The sequence below is a fragment of the Protomyctophum bolini genome, assembly GCF_963924005.1.
Source record: "Protomyctophum bolini genome assembly, chromosome: 5".
Lineage (NCBI taxonomy): Eukaryota > Metazoa > Chordata > Actinopteri > Myctophiformes > Myctophidae > Protomyctophum > Protomyctophum bolini.
This window is the reverse complement of record NC_137866.1, coordinates 17,815,547-17,836,273: the sequence shown is the minus strand read 5'-3', so window position 1 is coordinate 17,836,273 and position 20,727 is coordinate 17,815,547. Positions and strand designations below refer to the sequence as shown.

General features: G+C 41.3%; 1 protein-coding gene across 1 annotated transcript in view; it reads left to right on the top strand.

The window, feature by feature from the left end:
• Window positions 1-18,351, top strand: part of LOC308316131 (metabotropic glutamate receptor 4-like) — a gene marked incomplete at both ends in the record, with an annotated part of 63,861 nt that extends 45,510 nt beyond the window's left edge. Inside the window, 7 exons of the mRNA XM_080764536.1 lie at window positions 6,952-7,088; window positions 7,906-8,139; window positions 9,237-9,546; window positions 10,141-10,363; window positions 10,888-11,056; window positions 13,158-13,404; window positions 18,302-18,351. Of these exons, the coding sequence (XP_080620662.1) occupies window positions 6,952-7,088; window positions 7,906-8,139; window positions 9,237-9,546; window positions 10,141-10,363; window positions 10,888-11,056; window positions 13,158-13,404; window positions 18,302-18,351 (1,370 nt within the window). The remainder of the gene's footprint in view (window positions 1-6,951; window positions 7,089-7,905; window positions 8,140-9,236; window positions 9,547-10,140; window positions 10,364-10,887; window positions 11,057-13,157; window positions 13,405-18,301) is intronic.
• Between the last annotated feature and the right edge of the window lie 2,376 nt (window positions 18,352-20,727).

The window sequence follows — 20,727 nt, the reverse complement described above, 5'->3', positions numbered from 1 at the left end:
TACAGACGAGTAAGGAATGATGAATCAATTAGACAGTTAAAAAATGAATTAATGACACACAACTGGGATAATATATACAATGAAACAGATGTGGACAGTGCTTACAACACATTCATTTCAATATTTACGTCATTATACAACAAGCATTGTCCAATCAAGGAATTCAGCAAAAAATGTAAATACAACAAGTGTCCATGGTTAACTAAAGGCCTGCAGAATGCATGTAAAAAGAAGAATGCATTATACAGGGATTTTATTAGACAGAGAACTAAAAAGGCAGAAGATAAATACAAAAAATATAAAAATAAGCTAGTTAGCATAATAAGGGTAAGTAAGAAAGAATATTATACGAATAAATTAGATAAGAATAAAAACAATATTAAAGGGATATGGAACATATTAAACAGTATTATAAGAGAAGGTGCCAAACAAAACAGTTTACCTAAATATTTCATTGAAAATGATATTGAAAACTACAATTTGGAGGAGGTAGCAGATCGCTTCAATACGTTTTTTGTCAACGTGGGTCCTGATCTAGGTAGCAAAATTCCCAATCGAGGATCAGATGGAAAGCATATGGAGGAATTGGTTGACAGAAATCCCTACTCAATGTTCCTGACTGAAGTGGATGAAAATGAAATTTTTGATTTAGTTGCAAATTGTAAAAACAAAACATCCACAGATTTTAATGATATTGACATGACATTGGTCAAACAGATCATCGTGGGGATTTCCAAACCATTTACACACATATGCAATTTATCATTCCAAACCGGTTCATTCCCAAACCAAATGAAAATAGCAAAAGTAATTCCGCTGTACAAAAATGGAAGCAAACACCACTTCACAAACTACAGACCTGTCTCATTGTTGCCTCAATTTTCCAAGATACTGGAGAAACTTTTTAATAGCAGATTAGATTCATTCTTAGATAAATTCAATGTACTCTCAGAGAGTCAATACGGTTTTAGAACAAACAGATCAACATCTCAGGCTTTAACAGAATCCATAGAAAGAATAACAGACGCAATTGACAATCATCAATATGCAGTCGGAATATTCATTGACCTTAAGAAGGCTTTTGACACTATCCATCACACTATATTATTAAACAAATTAGAGAAAATTGGTATCAGAGGACGGGCAATAGACTGGATTAAAAGCTACTTGGACAGAAGGCAACAGTTTGTGAAGTTGGGTTTGCACAGTTCAAATTGCTTGGACATTACTTGTGGCGTCCCCCAGGGGTCAGTATTGGGGCCCAAACTCTTTATTTTATATATCAATGATATTTGCAAAGTATCACATTTGCTATCATTGGTACTTTTTGCAGACGACACAAATGTTTTCTGCTCTGGGGATAATTTGACCAAATTACAGGGTGACATCAATGATGAATTACGGAAATTAAAATTATGGTTTGATCAGAATAAATTATCTTTAAATGTGAGCAAGACTAAGTTCATGCTATTTGGTAAATGCAGGACTAACACTCAGGTACATATACAAATAGATGGGGTTGCTATTGAACGGGTGCACGAAAACAAATTTCTAGGTGTGACAATTGACGATGGGCTTAGCTGGAAAACACACATCACAAATGTAAAATATAAAGTAGCCAGAAGCATAGCAGTCATAAATAAAGCAAAACAGGTTCTAAATCTTAAGTCACTTCACACCCTCTACTGTTCCTTAGTCTTGCCATATTTCCATTACTGTGCTGAGGTTTGGGGTAACAACTATAAAACATCAATCCATTCACTTGTCATTTTACAAAAGAGAGCAATAAGGACTATTCACAAGGTTGGTTATCTGGAACACACAAATCCACTTTTTTTACAGTCAAAATTGCTCAAATTCACAGACATTGTAACGTACCAGACAGCAATAACAATGTACAAAGCCAAGAACCACAAATTACCAGCAAATATTCAAAATCTGTTTCATGAGCGGGAGGGGGGATATAATCTGAGGGGTGAACTCAACTTTAAAACTTTAAATCGAAATACCACATTGAAAAGTTTCTGCATTTCCATTTCTGGTGTAACACTTTGGAACAGCCTGAACAAGGAACAAAAGCAATGTCAAAGCATCAAACAATTTAAAGCAATGTACAAAAACATGATATTTTCAAGATACAGGGAGGAAGAAATTTGATTTAACGAGTACTCAAAATATATTATATTTATGTATATTATATATTATATTATTTTTATGTAGAATGTTATGTTATATTGGTCTTTAATTGTCTATATATTAAAATAGACAATCTTCGGATATGTATATTATGGATGTATGTATATAAGTATAAATATGGGTGTATATATGTTTATATGTATATATGTATACTAGTATTGCTCTTGAAGAGCAGCTTAAATGGCACAGAATCCAGCGAGTAATTTCAGTTATAGAGGGGTGGGAGTTTATAAGTTTTTACTTCTTCTCACTCCTTTTCGGATATGCTTAGATTTATTTATTTATTATTTATTTTCCTTTTATTAATTTTTCTTGCTATTTTTTGTTTTTTGTTACAAATTTTTAGTTTTCCTGGTAAAATGCAAGGAATTGTTGCTGTATATTGGCATATTCGAAATAAACATGACAAACAAACAAACAAACTTACATCTAGATTATGTTAATTTGTTTTCAGAGCACCAGCAACACACTTACATCTATATCTACTGAGATTGTGTTAATTTGTTTTCAGAGCATCAGCAACACACTTACATCTATATCTACTGAGATTATGTTAATTTGTTTTCATAGCACCAGCAACACACTTACATCTATATCTACTGAGATTATGTTAATTTGTTTTCATAGCACCAGCAACACACTTACATCTATATCTACTGAGATTATGTTAATTTGTTTTCAGAGCACCAGCAACACACTTACATCTATATCTACTGAGATTATGTTAATATGTTTTCAGAGCACCAGCAACACATTTACATCTACTGAGATTATGTTCATTCTTGTCACTAGAACAGTGCCCGTATAGGGGGGTGATCAGGTGTGATCAAATGGCAAATGAAGGGCGAGGTCCACCCAGTTATTATGTATGTGTCCCTTTGTCAGGCGTGCCAAATTAGGCTTTTGTGCTGGTTCTGGACAACTGGAAATGCAGAGTACCCGTTCCACCCATATGTCTGTGTCCCTTTTATGCCCATATAAGGAGATTTCTGTATGTGTCTCTCTGTGTCCCTTTATTCCTATATATGGGGTTGTGTCAGGCGTGCCCAAATATGGAGTGTTGTGATGTCAGAACAGGCCAGCTCTATATAATGGAGCCTGGGCAGGGGCCCTGTCCAGAGCCTGGGCAGAGGCCTTTTGTGGCGGTTCTGTACAACCGTGGGTCCGACGGAGCTTGTAGATTAGCTTGTAGGTTTATTGATCAAAATGGTGCGTTGTTCACGGCTCATAGTTAACCCATTCAGGACGGGATCCCTTTTGGTGTTTTAAGCATTATGTTATACTTTAGCTATATGGCACAGAGTGCCACGTTACGAGCTTGTAGATCTGCAAATTTTGAAAAATCGTGAAAATGTGCTGTAAAATCTTTGAATATATTATTTCAGAGTGAACGTTTTTTTAACTAAAATCTTTGCTTTTGTGGGGAACAGCATAATATTTTCAGATGGGGTTCCGCGGCCAAATACAGATAATTCTGGGGGCCCTTGACATGAAAAATGCTCAGCATAGAGAATGAGTAGTGCATGAGCTGAGGCTGCTTAAGTAGGCTGCCTGCCCTGAATGCACTGTGGAGAGGCAGCTGATTTAAAGAATCAGAATGAATTTCTATAGGGGGAATGAATGAGGGGAACTATATATACATATAATAACCTTCTGCCTTCCGTGCCTCATTGAACTATCGCTACGCTTGATTTTTTTCAAAAATTAGAATTTAGAAGTATTTTTCTTTTTATTCAGCCTCAGTCCTTAAGGGTTAAAGCGTCGCTGCCTCGCGGTCGTGTGGTCTTTAAAATAAAACTTCCAGCTGAATATCCGACGAAGCAGAAGCTTTATTAGCTATATAACATTATTAGGTCATGCATTTCCTTTGTTCTCCTATAAAGTACTGCAACATCAGGAGCAAAAAGGTAAAGCTTCAAACCTAGCGTCGCTAGAACATCCACAGGACAGTAATGTGGAAGAACTAAAGTTCCAACCTTTCAGGAAGAGAGGAAGAGGTGTCTAGTTGTAAAACAACTTATGGCCACTTTACAGCCAACAAGGCTGCTTTATTTATCCCTGCATGGAGGCATAAACATGCTCCATACATTCTGTTTTACTGTTGGTTTAGCTCCTATACGGAGCCATAACGTCTGCTCTGGGAACTTTAATTACAGGCCTGACGAGTCCGTACACAACCCACCCTTTATTCCTGAGTAGGCAGAAAGACAGCTAAACACCACACACACACACACACACACACACACACACACACACACACACACACACACACACAGAGAGAGAGAGAGTAAAATACTACCTCCAACACAATAGGGTAAAATACAACCTCCTAGACAAAGGGATGCTTTGTCTAGCTCAGTATTACCAGAAAGAGAACAAATAATTAACTGAACCTTTAACCCACTAAGAACTGAGGCCGCTTGTGCAAACGTATTCTAAAATGTTAACAGCTTTATTATAAAATGTATGTTTCTATATCAGTGGACTGCTGCTCAAGGGGCTCCCCCAGAATTATATGTACTAGCCCTTACCCGTTGTGAGATATTTACCCCCCCCCCCCCCCCACTTGTGGCCACGGGGGGTACTGCGCCCAGGTGCGTTTTAATTCACTAATAAATTCATTATTAATCATTAATGTGTCAAATCGAAAAAAGGGCTCCGTTAAGACCTCCATATTCATATGGTCAATGTGTGAAAAGTGGGAGTGATTGGTGCAGGCAATGATGAGATAACGCACTGTTTCTGACATTCAGACATTGATTGAATTAGTATGATTTTGTCGCTGACCCACATCTGAAAATATGTTGTTCCAGGAACCTCCCAGAAGCAAAGATTTCAGTTAAAATTGTTTGCTTTAAAACATTATATCGTTAAAATGTTCATATTTCGCTCTGGCTCATGGACTAAGAACTAGAAGAAAATACTATATTATATAGTATTTTAATGCATCTGTGCATGTATTTTATGTAATGTTTTATTGTTGTAACTGACTGCCGGTGTGCCAAAGACAAATTTCCATTTCATGTAAATGTAATGGACAATGAAGTTTCCCTTATCCTTATCCTTAACCAAAAAGAACTGAACCGGTTCCCATTGGGAACCAACTGGTGGAAAAGAACTGAACCGGTTCCCATTGGGAACCAACTGGTGGAAAAGAACTGAACCGGTTCCCATTGGGAACCAACCGGTGGAAAAGGGATCAAAGTGACAGCCCACATTTAAAATTAAACTTTTAGAATTGATTTTGATCAAATCTAAACTGATTTCCCGGTTTGAATGGGTTAAGTCAACAGAATGAATAATAGTCCTGAAGGTTCAGCCTCTCTGCTTCACTCCAACCATAAATTACTGTCTCTGCTGCTTTCAGCGCTTTTAAAAAGCTACGCGGAAACTCTGCAATTTGTGTCCCTATTTCTATTCCGTTATTCCTTTTGTTTTAGAAGGAAATGCTTGGAGAAACAGCATGCTGGTCCGTGAAGCCACCCTCTCTCTGCCTCTGTGACTTAACGGCAGTGGTGGAAAAAGTACTCAAATGTTTTACTTAAGTAAATGTATCAATACTGTAGTATAGAAATACATGTAAAAGTCTGGAATTCAAAATGTACTTGAGTAAAAGTACAAAAGTATTGGCATCAAAATGTACTTAAAGTACTCATTATGCAGAATGTACCATTTCTACAAATATTTTGAAAATAGCAGATATACAAGCTCACATTGTGAACATTGTGAGCTATTTTCAAATGGCTGGTTTGTAATAATCAAAATCTTTTTTTTTATATCGAGCTTATAGATCAATCGGCTATTTTTTCACACGGGCTGTTCACACAGGCAGATGAAAAAGATGCAGTCTACCGTTCATTGTCAATGGAAGCCAGCAAAATGACGTTGCAAAATAATGATGCATGTAGCTGCTCCAAATTAACTCACAACACGTCTTGGCGTCGTTGCGTCTGCCCGTGTGAACGCAACGTGAGAGAGAGAGAGAGAGAGAGAGAGAGAGTGAAATGACTTACAGAAAGACTTTGAGACAACACACTTTTCCACATATTGTTCTATTAACTTCAGAACATTGCTCCATCATCAGTGTCAAGTACTATACTGTAGAGTGGACTGGCTCAGCACAAAGTTGAATGAATTTGCAGACAATAACAAAGTGCACGAGAGTTTGGGCCGTTTTGCCGTATCAGCAGGTCTGCAGTTTGCAGTAAGCAAAAAACGGTGTCTCATTTACTTTTCTTTTTCCCTTTTTTTGCCAGCTGCTTCAAAAGCGGCTGGACAACATGGGGCCCTATTTTGCGTGTCTTAAGTAGGACTTAAGTATGACTTAACTTCAGACCTGGAGGCTTGACCAATGCTGTTTAGCCACTCAAAACAGCCAAACAGCACTGGCCACACCTCCATGTCTTAAGTTAAGTTAAGTTACGTCATAAAACCTGGTACTTAAGACACGCAAAATAGGGCCCATGTTTACCTACCTCTACTAGTGACCGTAGTAGCGACCTAGTGGAAACTTTCTCATCATTGGCTGCCTCTAAGCCAATGGGAGACGTACCCATAGAACCCATAGTCTGAACAGATAAAACCCATACTCTGAACACTGCAATGTGGAGCCGTATTGGCTGCATACTCTGAACGCCGCAACGTGAAGCCGTGAGCCGAGACAGATGCTGAGGCACACAAACTGATTATAGATGTTCGTAAACGAGAGCTTGCTGACAGCTGGCAATCAATACTGAGTTCTTGTTGTTTTCTCAGGGATTGCAGGCACTCCGGTGGTGTTCAACGTGAACGGAGACGCTCCCGGTCGTTACGAGATCTACCAATACCAGATGAACAACGACAGCACAGAGTACAAGAGCATCGGACACTGGAGCGACCAGCTGCACTTAGACGTACGTAGTTAACTCCGTTTTTTACGTGGCTTGGTTGAATGCTTGATTCTGATTGGTCAATCGTTGAATTCAGCGGTGGGTGTGTTATTTCTAAATAATGTATGCTTGACTCTACAACGGCAGTGGCTCAGGGGTAGAGTGGCTGGTAGAGCGGCCGGATGTTCGATACCGGGCTCCCCCAGAGTTAGTGTTGAAGTGTCCTTGAGCAAGACTCTGAACCCCTAATGTGACTTGCATGATTTCCTCCGCCATCTAAAACAATCCCCGGCACCCAAATTGTTAATTTGTCTATAGCTGCCCTTGCCAGCAATTTCAAACCATTGAAGACCTATAGATTTTTTTCTCCACAACAATCCGCCCACCGATCCTCTGAAAATAAAAAATCTAATTGGGTAATTACATACATTTCAATAAAAAAAAAAACTTTGGGAGGCCAACTGTTGAAAAATTACTGCCATCTTGGATTTTCAAAAGATAAATTTGATCAATACCCTTTGGTTTACGTTGAGCGTTATTCCAGACCCACCTGACGTGCCGTTTCTCTCCATCCGTTAGACCAACAAGATACTGTTTCTCCTCCCATCAGACCAATTAGATGTACTGTTTCTCCTCCCGTCAGACCAATGAGATGTACTGTTTCTCCTCCCATCAGACCAATTAGATGTACTGTTTCTCCTCCCATCAGACCAATTAGATGTACTGTTTCTCCTCCAGTCAGACCAATGAGATGTACTGTTTCTCCTCCCATCAGACCAATGAGATGTACTGTTTCTCCTCCTGTCAGACCAATGAGATGTACTGTTTCTGTCTCCGTCAGACCGACCAGATGCAGTGGCCGTCCGGCAGCCTGGAGGTCCCGTCGTCCATCTGCAGCCAGCCGTGCACTCCGGGCCAGAGGAAGAAGACGGTGAAGGGCATCCCGTGCTGCTGGCACTGCGAGAACTGCGACGGCTACCAGTACCAGGCCGACACCTTCTCCTGCAAGATGTGTCGCTTCGACCTGAGGCCGAACGCCAACCACACCGCCTGCGACCCCATCCCCATCGTTAAGGTAAGGGATGTGTGACTCCACCCCCATCGTTAAGGTAAGGCATGTGTGACTCCACCCCCATCGTTAAAGGGACACTTCACCCTTTTTGCTAAAAAATATATGTTAATGATGTTTAGAAGCTTTAGATCACTTTCCTGGGGGTCTTTATGTGTGTAATATGTGGTTTTAGATATTTTATATTGTAGCAGTGAGCCTGTTGTCTCTGATGTCATGGACACTGGTCTCACTACCTTCCTGGACTACAATTCCCATAATTCTTTGGCGCACTCCTCCTCCTTGTGGATAGGGGGGAGAGCTGTCTTACTGAGACAACATGTAGTCCAGGAAGGAAGTGAGCCCAGTGTCCATGACATCAGAGACAACAGGCTCACTGCTACAATCTAAAATATCTAAAACCACATATTACACACATAAATACCCCCAGGAAAGTGATCTAAAGCTCCTAAACGTCATTAACATATATTCTTTTGCAAAAAGGGTGAAGTGTCCCTTTAAGGTAAGGGCTCTGTGAACCAGTGAAGCACTTGTGAAATGTGCTATATAAATAAATGTTGATACTTTTTCCACCACAGCATGTTAAAGGTAGGATAAGTGCTTTTCTTTGGCTAAGAAATAAGTAATAAAAAGCTCTATATTGTGATTGTACAAAAAAAATTTTGCTCAGTAAAAGTGTCTCCATGTCTCCCCAGTTTTTTATTAAACAGAAAATGCATTTTCAGGTCGGAATACAAATTTTATCCAATCAGTATAGAGGATCAGGGTACAGATGAAACAAGTGGAATTGTAGGTGATGACACAAATAAATGAGCAGACAAAAGTGGAACTGGAACACTACAGTATAAACATTAAGCTGATTAATGGCTACTTTCTCCTGATTGGCTGAAATGTTGTCACCTACCTAAAAATGTTTATTAAAGAGCTGGAGAGACAGGCAGGCATCTGTTACTGAACAAACACTAGCAATGATTACTGTCAGAATATAGTGATTTAACCTTTTAACAAAAACGTTTTGTTTTAACCCCAAAATATCACTGACCCTATACCTTTAAGTGAGACTGTAGATCTGAAAAGAATTCATTTGCATCATCCGTTCCCAGCTGGAGTGGAGTTCTCCGTGGGCCGTCATCCCCGTGCTGATCTCGGTGGCGGGCATCGGTGCCACCCTGTTCGTGGTGCTGACGTTCGTGCGCTACAATGACACGCCCATCGTGAAGGCGTCGGGCCGCGAGCTGAGCTATGTGCTGCTGACGGGCATCTTCCTGTGCTACGCCACCACCTTCCTGATGATCAGCACGCCCGACGTGGGCATCTGCTCGCTGCGCCGCATATTCCTGGGCCTGGGCATGAGCATCAGCTACGCCGCACTGTTCACCAAGACCAACCGCATCTACCGCATCTTCGAGCAAGGTTAGGATAAAGGATAGGATGCGTATTGCTTCTTAACCAGTGATGATTATGATAGTGGGTTTTTTTACCAGCTGCTATATGCAATAGCAACCTGAGTCTATCATTGATGTGCAAGCTAGTCCTCTAGTCCTCTGGCCCAGCTGGTTTTCTCACTGGCTGATGTATGTGCCCACCGCAAATATGTCAGGGCGGAAACGAACGACTCAGAACACAATAGTTCCGCCTTAGAGAGTTTTGATTCCTATACCTAAACTATTCTGCGCTGAAACGGACAAAGAGGGAGTTATATAGCAGACCCCCGCAGACTATAATAATGCAGCTGGTAATTCATTAATTTAATCAATGTTGATTCCATGTAAATGGACAAGAGTTAGCCAGAAGCTAGTTGTGTGCGTGTGCACGTGCGTGCGTTTGTGTGCGCGCACGCATGTGTACACTCGTTCAGGTAAGCTGTCAGTCAGCGTGCCTCCCTTCATCTCGCTTGAATGTGAGTGTGTGTGTGTGTGTGCTCAGGTAAGCTGTCGGTGTCAGTGCGCCTCGCTTCATCTGTTGAGTTGAATATATGTGTGTGTGTGTGTGTGTGTGTGTGTTCAGGCAAGCTGTCGGTCAGTGCGCCTCGTTTCATCTCGCCGGCCTCCCAGCTGGTCATCACGTTCAGCCTGATCTCGGTGCAGCTGCTGGGCGTGTGCGTGTGGTTCGGCGTGGACCCGTCCCAGGCCATCATCGACTACGAGGACCAGCGGACGTCCAACCCCCACAACGCCCGCGGAGTCCTCAAATGCGACATATCTGACCTGTCGCTCATCTGCCTGCTGGGGTACGTACGGCAGGGGCCTCTATAGGGCATAGCAGTGGGTATGGTTTTCTGGTTCCACTGAAAAATCGTCCATTCATTTTTCCGTTACAGATTTTCAATTATTTTAAGCCTAGAATCAAGTCATCCTGGTGATTTGTGACTATAGAACCTTTGCTATAATTAATCGTAGGTACAGCATGCTGTATAGTAGATTTATATTTGTATACGTACAGTATATGTACTGTAGTCTGAAAACCCACCTCTTCAGTCTCCATCTTAGCCCCGACAACCTTACAGGCATACGCAAAAGCTCAACTTAGATAGCATTTTATGTAGACAAAGTTATTCATTCCACTGTTAGGTTCTTAGCATACATATGATTCATAATGACTATTTTTATGTATTCAATGTATCACCATGTAGTTCTGTTCCTGCTTACTGTAAGTGGCTCTGGATTAAGAGCGTCTGCTAAATGCCTAACTGCTGCATAAAGGTACTGTATACAGCATATTGTATAATAGTTGTATATGTATAATTAACCCTAGGTACAGCATGCTGTTGATGGTGACGTGTACGGTGTATGCCATAAAGACGCGAGGCGTCCCGGAGACATTCAACGAGGCCAAACCCATCGGCTTCACCATGTACACCACCTGCATCGTGTGGCTCGCCTTCATCCCCATCTTCTTTGGAACGTCGCAGTCTGCTGAGAAGGTTTACAGAATTGCTTTTTTCCGAACTATCCTGTTTAAAAATCTTGTAGGCTTCAGTAGCTAAAGAATGTGGGCTCTCTCACCGAAAACAGCTGATCTACAAGCTCTCATTCTTTTCTCTGCATTACCCTGCACTGAGGCAAAGCCTGACGGGAGGCCCGGGCCGGCAGGAAACCCTCTGACTCTACCTTAACTCTTTTACTCATGTAATAAATAGGAATTTTTTGACGCAAACCCCAGTCAATCAGACTCTCATATCTGTCCACAGACTTACATAAACACACACTCACACGGTAGAAACAACAGCAGCCACACGGTCACAGCTGCTGAAAACAAAAGCAGAAGGTCAAACACGATGTTTTGCAGCCAGAATGTGTCATTTTGCAGCCAGAATGTGTCATTTTGCAGCCAGTGAACTCGTAATATAACCCAAAAGGCAACCGAAACTACACTTGTGTCCATATGATGATGATTGACCCATTGATGTGTGTGTGTGTGTGTGTGTGTGTGTGTGTGTGTGTGTGTGTGTGTGTGTGTGTGTGTGTGTGTGTGTGTGTGTGTGTGTGTGTGTGTGCGCGCGTGTGTGAGAGACAATTGCTGTTGTGTTGCATCATAACAATAGAGTGTTGTTGTTGTTCATGTCAAACTGTCAGAGAGGGAAAGAATGTACCTCCAGTTCTATTTGTGTGTGTGCATGCGTGACACAACTTCAAGGAACAGCAATGTCCGTGTGTGTTCACCTATGTGTTGGTAAATGAGCACCAGTATAATGAGTACCAGTAGGGGCGCTGTTGTGCAGAAACAGAGAGAGGGATAGTGATGCACTGTTGCCTGCTAATGAGAGAGAGAGAGGTGTGGGGGGGGGGGGGGGGGGAGTTGCACCACTCAGTTCACACGGGTGTGATTTTTTTAAGCCCATGACTGCCAAGGATCGTAATATGACGCAATTCCCCTTTTTGCCACTAGATGCCGCTGTTCTAACCTCTGAGTCACCATTTGTTTTAGTTTTTTTACTGCAAAAAGCACGCATACAATCTGTTACCTCATGCATTCTATTGCAGTGAGTCAAAGGAACAGGGTGCAGTCCGAGCCTTCTAACTGCACTGGATTATCAAAACTGAACAGAACTTCTTTCCCAGTAGCAGGAAAGCCACATGCATCTTTGAGACACATTATCTCTGTATATTGTCTGAATTTTCTGTATACAGGACAGCCACGCGCATAATTTGAGACATAATATGTCTCTCTTTAATTTACAGCGGCTGCACCCAGACCAGCACCCTGACCATCTCTGTCAGTCACAGCGCCAGCGTCTCTCTAGTCTATTACACCTCATCCGCACTGCCAGGGATGCGATTGAGCGAACGATGAAATCTCATTAGAATAGCGACATCGTCCACCCTTCCTATATTCACTAGCACAGTCTCTTATTTTGAGCGAGGTTTCGTGGGCCCCATAAACTTATATTGGTTGAGATCTACACGCTATACTATGTATTGGTTATTTGACTGGTTCAGGCTACGTCGCAATGCAATGCAATTGCTGACGTTCCATATCAGGGCTTTTTCTTCCTCTGTGCAATATCGCCATTGGTGCGCTGTCGTTCGTTCGCTCCTTGCCTGTGCAGATGAGATGTTAAACATAACTCACTTTGTCTCTCTATAATTTCCAGCTGCACATCCAGACTATCTATCAGGTCTATTATACATAAAGGACCACTTCACCATTTTTCAACCTATCTTCATATAATAGGTCCTCACTAATAATCATGATCAAATGGCACGATCTTTTTCTACACTCTGTCTCATAGGAGGGCTGTGGGCAGTTTAGAAACCGTCCTCTAGTGACAGCATCATTAGGCATCGTTTCGCATTACAACTTTTCAGGACTGCTATTAGCTTGTATTCCCAATCGATGATGTCACTGGAGGACGGTTTCTGAACTGCCCACAGCCCTCCTATGAGACATAGACTGAGTAGAAAAAAATTGCCTGAAAAACCCTGACCATCAGTGTCAGCGCCAGCGTCTCTCTGGGCATGATCTACATGCCCAATGTTTTACTGCTCAAAGTGACATGTGTTCCCCCCTCTATGTCCTTACAGCTCTACATCCAGACCACCACTCTGACCATCTCAGTCAGCCTCAGCGCCAGCGTGTCTCTGGGCATGCTCTACATGCCCAAAGTCTACGTGGTCCTGGTCCATCCCGAGCAGAACGTGCCCAAGCGCAAGCGCAGCCTGAAGGCCGTCGTTACCGCGGCGACCATGTCCAACAAGTTCAACCCCAAGGGAGGCCTGAGGCCCAACGGAGAGGCCAAGAGTGAACTGTGTGAGAGCCTGGAGACGCAAGGTTGGTCAATTAACGAATGAATACAAATTAATACAAATTATTATTACTAATAGAGAGGTCAAGAGTGAGTGAGTCTGGGGACACAAGGTTATTGTCATTAACGCTAATTGACCATTTTGTTAATTGTGTTCAATTAATCAACATAGCATAACACATTACACAAGCGTTTGGGAGATGAGCTGCATTCAAACATGCAAATGAATACTCTGAAAATGAAGGTCCATTTTGAAACATACTGAAAATGAAGGTTTATTTTGAAACACACTGAAAATGAAGGTTTATTTTGACATACTCTGCAACTGAAAGTTCATTTTGACACACTCTGAAAATGAAGATTAATTTGGACACACTGTAAGGTGTATTTTCTACCCTGCCATTCAGACCGTGTAGAAACACTGTGAAACTGAAGGTGTATTTTTTCAGACTCTGTAGAGGGACCAGAGCCCAGTGAAGGGCTGTAGACCCTCAAAGGTAAAACTAGAACCTTTAAGCTTGTTGCATCCTTCTCACTTTAATGGATGATGATGGAACACTTTTAACCCTTGAAAGGTGCTGAAAGTTTGTTTGTTTCAACAAAACGATGTGTTGTTTAAAGCTCTATATTGTGATAGTTATAATTTGCTATAGTGTGCCAATTTCATCCGATCAAAAGAGAACTCTTTCATGATACACGATAAATACATCAAATAACAATTAATTCTACCACAATAAAGAGCTCTTAAACAATGAATTATATCACAATAAAGAGCTCTTTAAACAATGAATTATATCACAATAAAGAGCTCTTTAAACAATGAATTATGTCACAATGAAGAGCTCTTTAAACAAAAACAAACACGTACACCCCTTTATTGTTCTGCTCATGCTCACTCCTGCCTGACATGCACAGAGAGAGAGAGAGAGAGAGATAGAGAGACCGTATATATACTGTATATGGCTGACCATTGCAGACATTAAGGTGAAATGCAAGAGGACAAACTATGTGTATATTTATCATTTGTCAATACAGTTCATTGAGGACGCCACGTCCCTCCGGTTGAAAACTATGTTCAATCACGCTGACCGCATGCATGGCTGCTTGGTGCACAGAGACATGCTGGATCTCTGCATGTTTGTTGAACAATTTGCATCTGAACGGTTTGACTAACTCTAACGCTATAGTGCACTGGGTCCCAAACACTGGGCCGGAACCCATTTGTAGATCGTTATGGGACCCCTTTATTATTTCCTAAATTTGATTTTTCAATTATTATTTCAAAACATAAAAAAAACTTTGTAACTTCATAAAAGAAACATCTAAGAAATGTCCTAAATGTACTAAATAGCCAATCTGCTTGTAGATCTGCTATATTTTCACTAGTTTGGGTCCCAGGAGAATGTCTAAATTCTGTTTTGGGTCACAGGCTAAAAAGTATATATAACAATAACTGGTATGTGGGGGTCACAGCCTCACAGCTAGAATGTCCGGTGTTCGATTCCTGCCAGGGACGCTGTGTGCGCTTTCTCTACTCTGCGTCATCAGTGCCCATAACCTAGGTGGGGTTGGCTGAAAGGGCCTTTCTGTATAGTTTGCATGTTCGCCCCGTGTCCCCTCACAAAAAACGAAACAAAAGAAAAATTATCCTGGTATCTATACTGCCTCCCCATGGTCATCCGGGGAGCCTGATGGAGGGTTGGAATAACGTGTTCCTTCCACGCACTACGTCCATCCGGGGAAACCCTCCCTGTCAAGATGATAAGAATCGGCCTGCTCACTCCTCATGCACTGAGCTCAGTTCGGGGCTCTTCCCAGGTTGGCAGAGGGAGAGTAGGGCCCAGGATTACATTTTAGGCAATTGGCACCGGGTGGTAAATGGGTTACAAAACCATGGGATTGATTCATTTAATAAATTAATAAATAAAGTACTACTGTGTACTTCATCTGTAGTTGGCGCCATACGGTGCGTCAAATCACCTGTTCTGTAATCAGCTATGAGGGAAACAAGGCTTGTTGTGATTTGAGGTGTGGAATTAGAAGAAGAAAAAGGTTATTTTTTTCGGTTGAAGTTTTCCTTTGAAGAGGAACGTTGCAGATATTTAATCAAAACCCTGTAAGGCCTATTATTGTCTCCACCAGGCCGAAGGCGTGGGGAGAGAGTATGTTTTGCACTCTGTCCGTCTGTGTGTGAGTCCGTCCGTCCGTCCGTCCGTCCGTCCGTCTGCGTACAGCTAATCTCCGGCACCGTTAATGCGTCATCAATGCCAAATGTACACACACACTCCCTGGATGCCAACGACGAACCTCTGCCCAAAAAAATCCAGAATGGCCTGTTATAGCGCCAAGGAAAAACCTTTGACCTGCATTTTTCACATCTGCCTTTTATAGCGCCACCAGGTAGCCAACTTTTGTAAAACACATTTTTTATATTGATTCTGTCCAAAATCCCGCAAATAGTTACACATTATCTCTATAGTCATTTGTTCAATCCGGATCTGTCTGATATTTCATATTCCATCCTAATTGCCTAACATTGGCTTCCAAAATTGGCAGGATTGGCCCGTTTTGAACAAAAAGCCTCAAATCATGAACGCAGTGTGCAATTTACGTGACTTTTTCCACACACTTTCCTACTAGACAGAGGAATATATCCCACCCTTTCCACATTGGCTGTTATAATAATAGCACAACCAACAGGTGGATTTTTGCTAAACGCATTTTTGGAACAACATGCTTCCAATTACCAAAAGCGTGAGAAGAAATGTCAACCTTTTCACATTGACCTATGAGCGCCACCAGGAGGCCACGATAATCTGACCTGGCCTGGTCCCGAGGGACACTTTTTCTAATTACTGTTATGTATATCCCCAGTGAATTGCCTCTGTGCAAAGAAATACTCATGTTTTACTTAAGTAGGCTAACAGTATCAATATTGCAATATAGAAATACTCTGTTACAAGTAGGCTAAAGGTTGGGAATTCAACATTTACTTGAGTACAAGCACAAAAGTATTGGCATCAATGTATTTAACATACCAAAAGTAAAAATACTCATTGTGCAGAATCTCCCATTTCAATATTTCAAATGCTAAAATAATATTTTGAAAATAGCAGATCTACAAGCTCACCATGCAAGCTTGTAGATCAGCTATTTTCAAATGGCTGAAATTAGGCTGACGTGTTGTAATAATATATATATATTTTGTAATAATAATGAAAAACTACAAAGTAACTAGTAACCAAAGTTTTCAAATAGTAAAAAAAGTGGAGTAAAAGTACAATATTTGGATTCACGAGGTAGTGGAGTAAACTTACTGGTAATTGGAAATTACCAGTAGTACAAATAAGTACAAATAACTCACAATTGGACTTAAGTACAGTACTAGTGGTAGTAAATGTACACTGCTTTCCAGCCCAAAATCTTGTAAATGGACTATACCCACTACTTTCGCAAAGTGTTGTTACGTCAGATTTTCACCCTCTAAATAGAACTATTATAAGCATTGGCACATGATAGTTCACCTTTTGCATCACTGTTTTGCAATAATGTAATTTCCAAGTCTATGGATTTTAGAACAGATGGTTATTAGCAAGGAGTGAACTTTTCCAACATAAATCAATTTACACGTTATTTATTTACATTCGTCTCTCTTCACACTTTTCGTCTGACATTGTTTGAATTTGGATGTATCTGGGGCGGACGGGTGTAAACCTTGTAAGTCCCAAAGACCAATGGATCCAATGCAGGTATAATTAGACTTGATTAAAACAATCAAAATAAATGGAGGCTTTGTAATGAATTGATCAACATTAATTGCATTTTAATCGCATAGAACAGTGAAGCTTTTTTTTCAAGTGGATTTTTGCTATACGAGTGAATCAATGAACAGTGACTATGAGCTAATTTAATTGAGTATTAATATTAATAATAGTTAAAGGGTAAGACCACTTTTTTTGAGGTTTGGGTTGTGTAGTTACTTTGCCATGATGCAACTCAAATTGTGGACAAGAAATAAAAAAATACTGCTCCAGTGATTAGAAATTGATAATTCAAAATATGCTCCTCATTGACTTACATTGTAGCTAAAACAGCTCTCAAAGTCACTATTTTAGTACGTAAACAAACACAAACAATGTTGATTCAGACAAGATAGAGCATCACCAAAACTCATCTAGTTTTATTTTTTCTTAAAAATGTTAGATTCCTGTTGATTTTACTATTTGAAGATCTGGATCCGGATCCACGGATCCAGTCCGGGTTTTCTTCCCAATAAAATGGACAAATCAACAGGAAGATAACATTTTTATGAAAAAATAAAACTACATGAGTTTTGGTGATGCTCTATATTGTCTGAATCAACATTGTTTGTGTTTGTTTACGTACTAAAAGAGTGACTTTGAGAGCTGTTTTAGCTACAATGTAAGTCAATGAGGAGCATATTTTGAATTATCAATTTCTAATCACTGGAGCTGTATTTTTTTATTTCTTGTCCACATTTGGAGTTGCATCATGGCAAAGTAACTACACAACCCAAACCTCAAAAAAAGTGGTCTTACCCTTTAAATATGCACACACAGTTTCTGAATGACAGCATAAATGTTGGTGCTGTTGGTGGCAGTCGACCACACCCGCTGCTCTTTTCTTTTTTGCCCACGACAGTGACGAATTGAATAGCCTACAGGCCATAGGAAACGAGGTTAATTGTCATGGTTCCTTCTTTCTTAAAAACACATCAATAGCCTAATAATGAAATTAGCAGAGCTTGTAGAACTGCTACTTCCATTATATTTGAAATATGGTTGAAATAAGTGGTTAAATGGAAACCCATAACTACCCCCCCCCCCTCCCCCCCAAAAAATAAGTAAAGCTAAAACTTTACAATGCAGTAATCAATTTAATGTACTTTGTCACTTCCTCCAGCGCTAGCCTCTAAGCAGACGTACATCAGCTACAGTAACCACGCCATCTAAACACCTGGGAGACGTCGACATGTCGGAACACACTGCCGAGCTGAACGGAACCGCCTGCCCGCCTGCCTGCCTGTCTGCCTGCCGAGGAGGGACCACCTGACCACCGCACCGCGGGGGGGAAAACACCTGACCACCGCACCATGGGGGGGGAAACACCTGACCACCGCACCATGGGGGAGAAAACACCTAACCACCGCACCGCGGGGGAGAACCACCAAACCATACATACCAACGGGTTCCTCAGCTGCCTCCGCAGAACTGGGAAATACCGGGATAGCGGGGGAAAAAGAAGGGATTCTCACTTCATAAAACACAAGCAAATAAAGAAGAAAAAAAAGAATGGATGTTGTTTGGTTTTGTTTTCCCCTCGTTAGAGGATCTTTGGGCAAATAATTGGAACGCCAACTATAAAAGAAACAGAAAAGGTGTTTGATTTGGATGAGCGGCCAGGCGGGCGGGGAGGTGTTTTTGTCCCTCTTCACCCTCTCCGTGACGACGATGTGGCGGTGACGCGACGTGTCGAGGGTTTTGTCTTGACTTTTCCTGCCGCAGGTTTGAAGTGGCCACGTGGCGCCCCCTACAGTCTGTTATCTTGTCCTTCTGAAGTGTTCTAATAGCACAACATTTTCAGTTTGTCTCAGAGTCGTTTGTGTTGTTATGTTAACAGGAAAAAAATCTATGAAGAATAATTATTATTATATTTAAGAAAATAAGTTGAATGCAGTCAAACAACTTGGAGCTGTGCAACACCCATCATCATCATCATTGATTAGTTAGACACTTCACTCATTTTCAACCTATCTGCACATAATTGGTCCTCAATAATGCTCTTTATCGTAATATGCCATCATTTCTGTCTACTCACTCTGTGTCTCAGACGAGGGATGTGGACAGTTCAGAAACTCACTGTTTCTCAGAGGAGGGCTGTGGACAGTTCAGAAACCTGACTACTCACCCTGTGTCTAAGAGGTGGGCTGTTGGTAGTTCAGAAACCTGTCTAATCACTCTGCGTCTAAGAGGTGGGCTGTGGACAGTTCAGAAACATGTCTACTCACTGTGTCTAAGAGGAGAGCTGTGGACAGTTCAGAAACCTGCATGTCTACTCACTCTGTCTCAGAGGAGGGCTGTGGACAGTTCAGTAACCTGCCTACCAGTGATGACATAAGTCATGTTGGGTCATTTCAAAGTAAACAATATTTGTATTTGTTTTATTAATGAGAGAACAATGGCTTCTATTGTAGCATGCTACCTATCCCAGGAATAGAAAGCTTGCAGACTCTATTAGCTCAAATTCCCCAATCGATGATATCACTGGTTTCTGAACTGTCCACAGCCCTCCAATGAGACACAGAGTGAGTAGACAGACATGGTGCCATCTCATAATGAACATTAGGCCATGTTTAGACAACAACGGTCTCTAGACAAAACAACAAATTCCCATTGTTTTCTCTCTTTTTTATTCTGTGTTTAGACTGAGGCGCAACAGTGACTTAACCCATTCAGGACGGGAACCCCTTTTGCTGTTTTAAACATTATGTTATACTTTAAATATTGAAAAATATCGCCTTCGGCTCTGCACCAATGTAATAAGCATACCTGACGCCAGTCGACGTGAGCCTTGATGTCACTTGTATTGCGGATTCCCCCGTTGAGTGTTGTCAAGGATTTCCACTCCGGAAGGGGTTTTCACTTTGTTGCGTTTTCAACCCCCAAAAATGCACCGTCTAAACGGTATTTGATTTAGCTGTTTTCTCTACAGCCCGCTTCCGCCTTAAAAGAGCCTAAAGCTGAATTCCAGTACTCAAATTTTCTTTCTTGCAGTGAAATTGGTGACCTGATGAAATAGGCAGCGGTCATTATGACCAAAAACAAATAATTTTAATCGAACCTTCTCAGAGATTCACGGGCAAAGATAAGTAACTTCAAAATCTCAAAATGGGTCAGAAAGTCCTCACAGGCACTCTGTGGTTAAAGACCTTTGTGTAAGTGATGCGAAGTCCACAAGATGGTCACATATCTCGGCAGGTCACTGACTTCACCATAACACTGCTATGCTGGAGGACAGATGACGGGGGAAGCGAGGAGGTAGACGAAAATTGAGTATTGGAATTTGGCTTTAGTGAGGACCAATTACATAAAGATGAAGTGAAAAAATGTGTTTGATGATGATGATGATGATGATGTTGGTGATGGTGATGATTATGAAGCCTTCCTCTCAGAGAACCTTGTTGTGTAAACAGTGCCATCTAGAGCATGCTGTGGGCATTGCATCACGTGTTTAACTGTGTGCTGTGTTTACGATGTCAACGTCCGTCTGTCTTTGGAATGCAACATTTTGTCATAATGGTTCTCATTACTGACCCCTGCTGGGGAGGG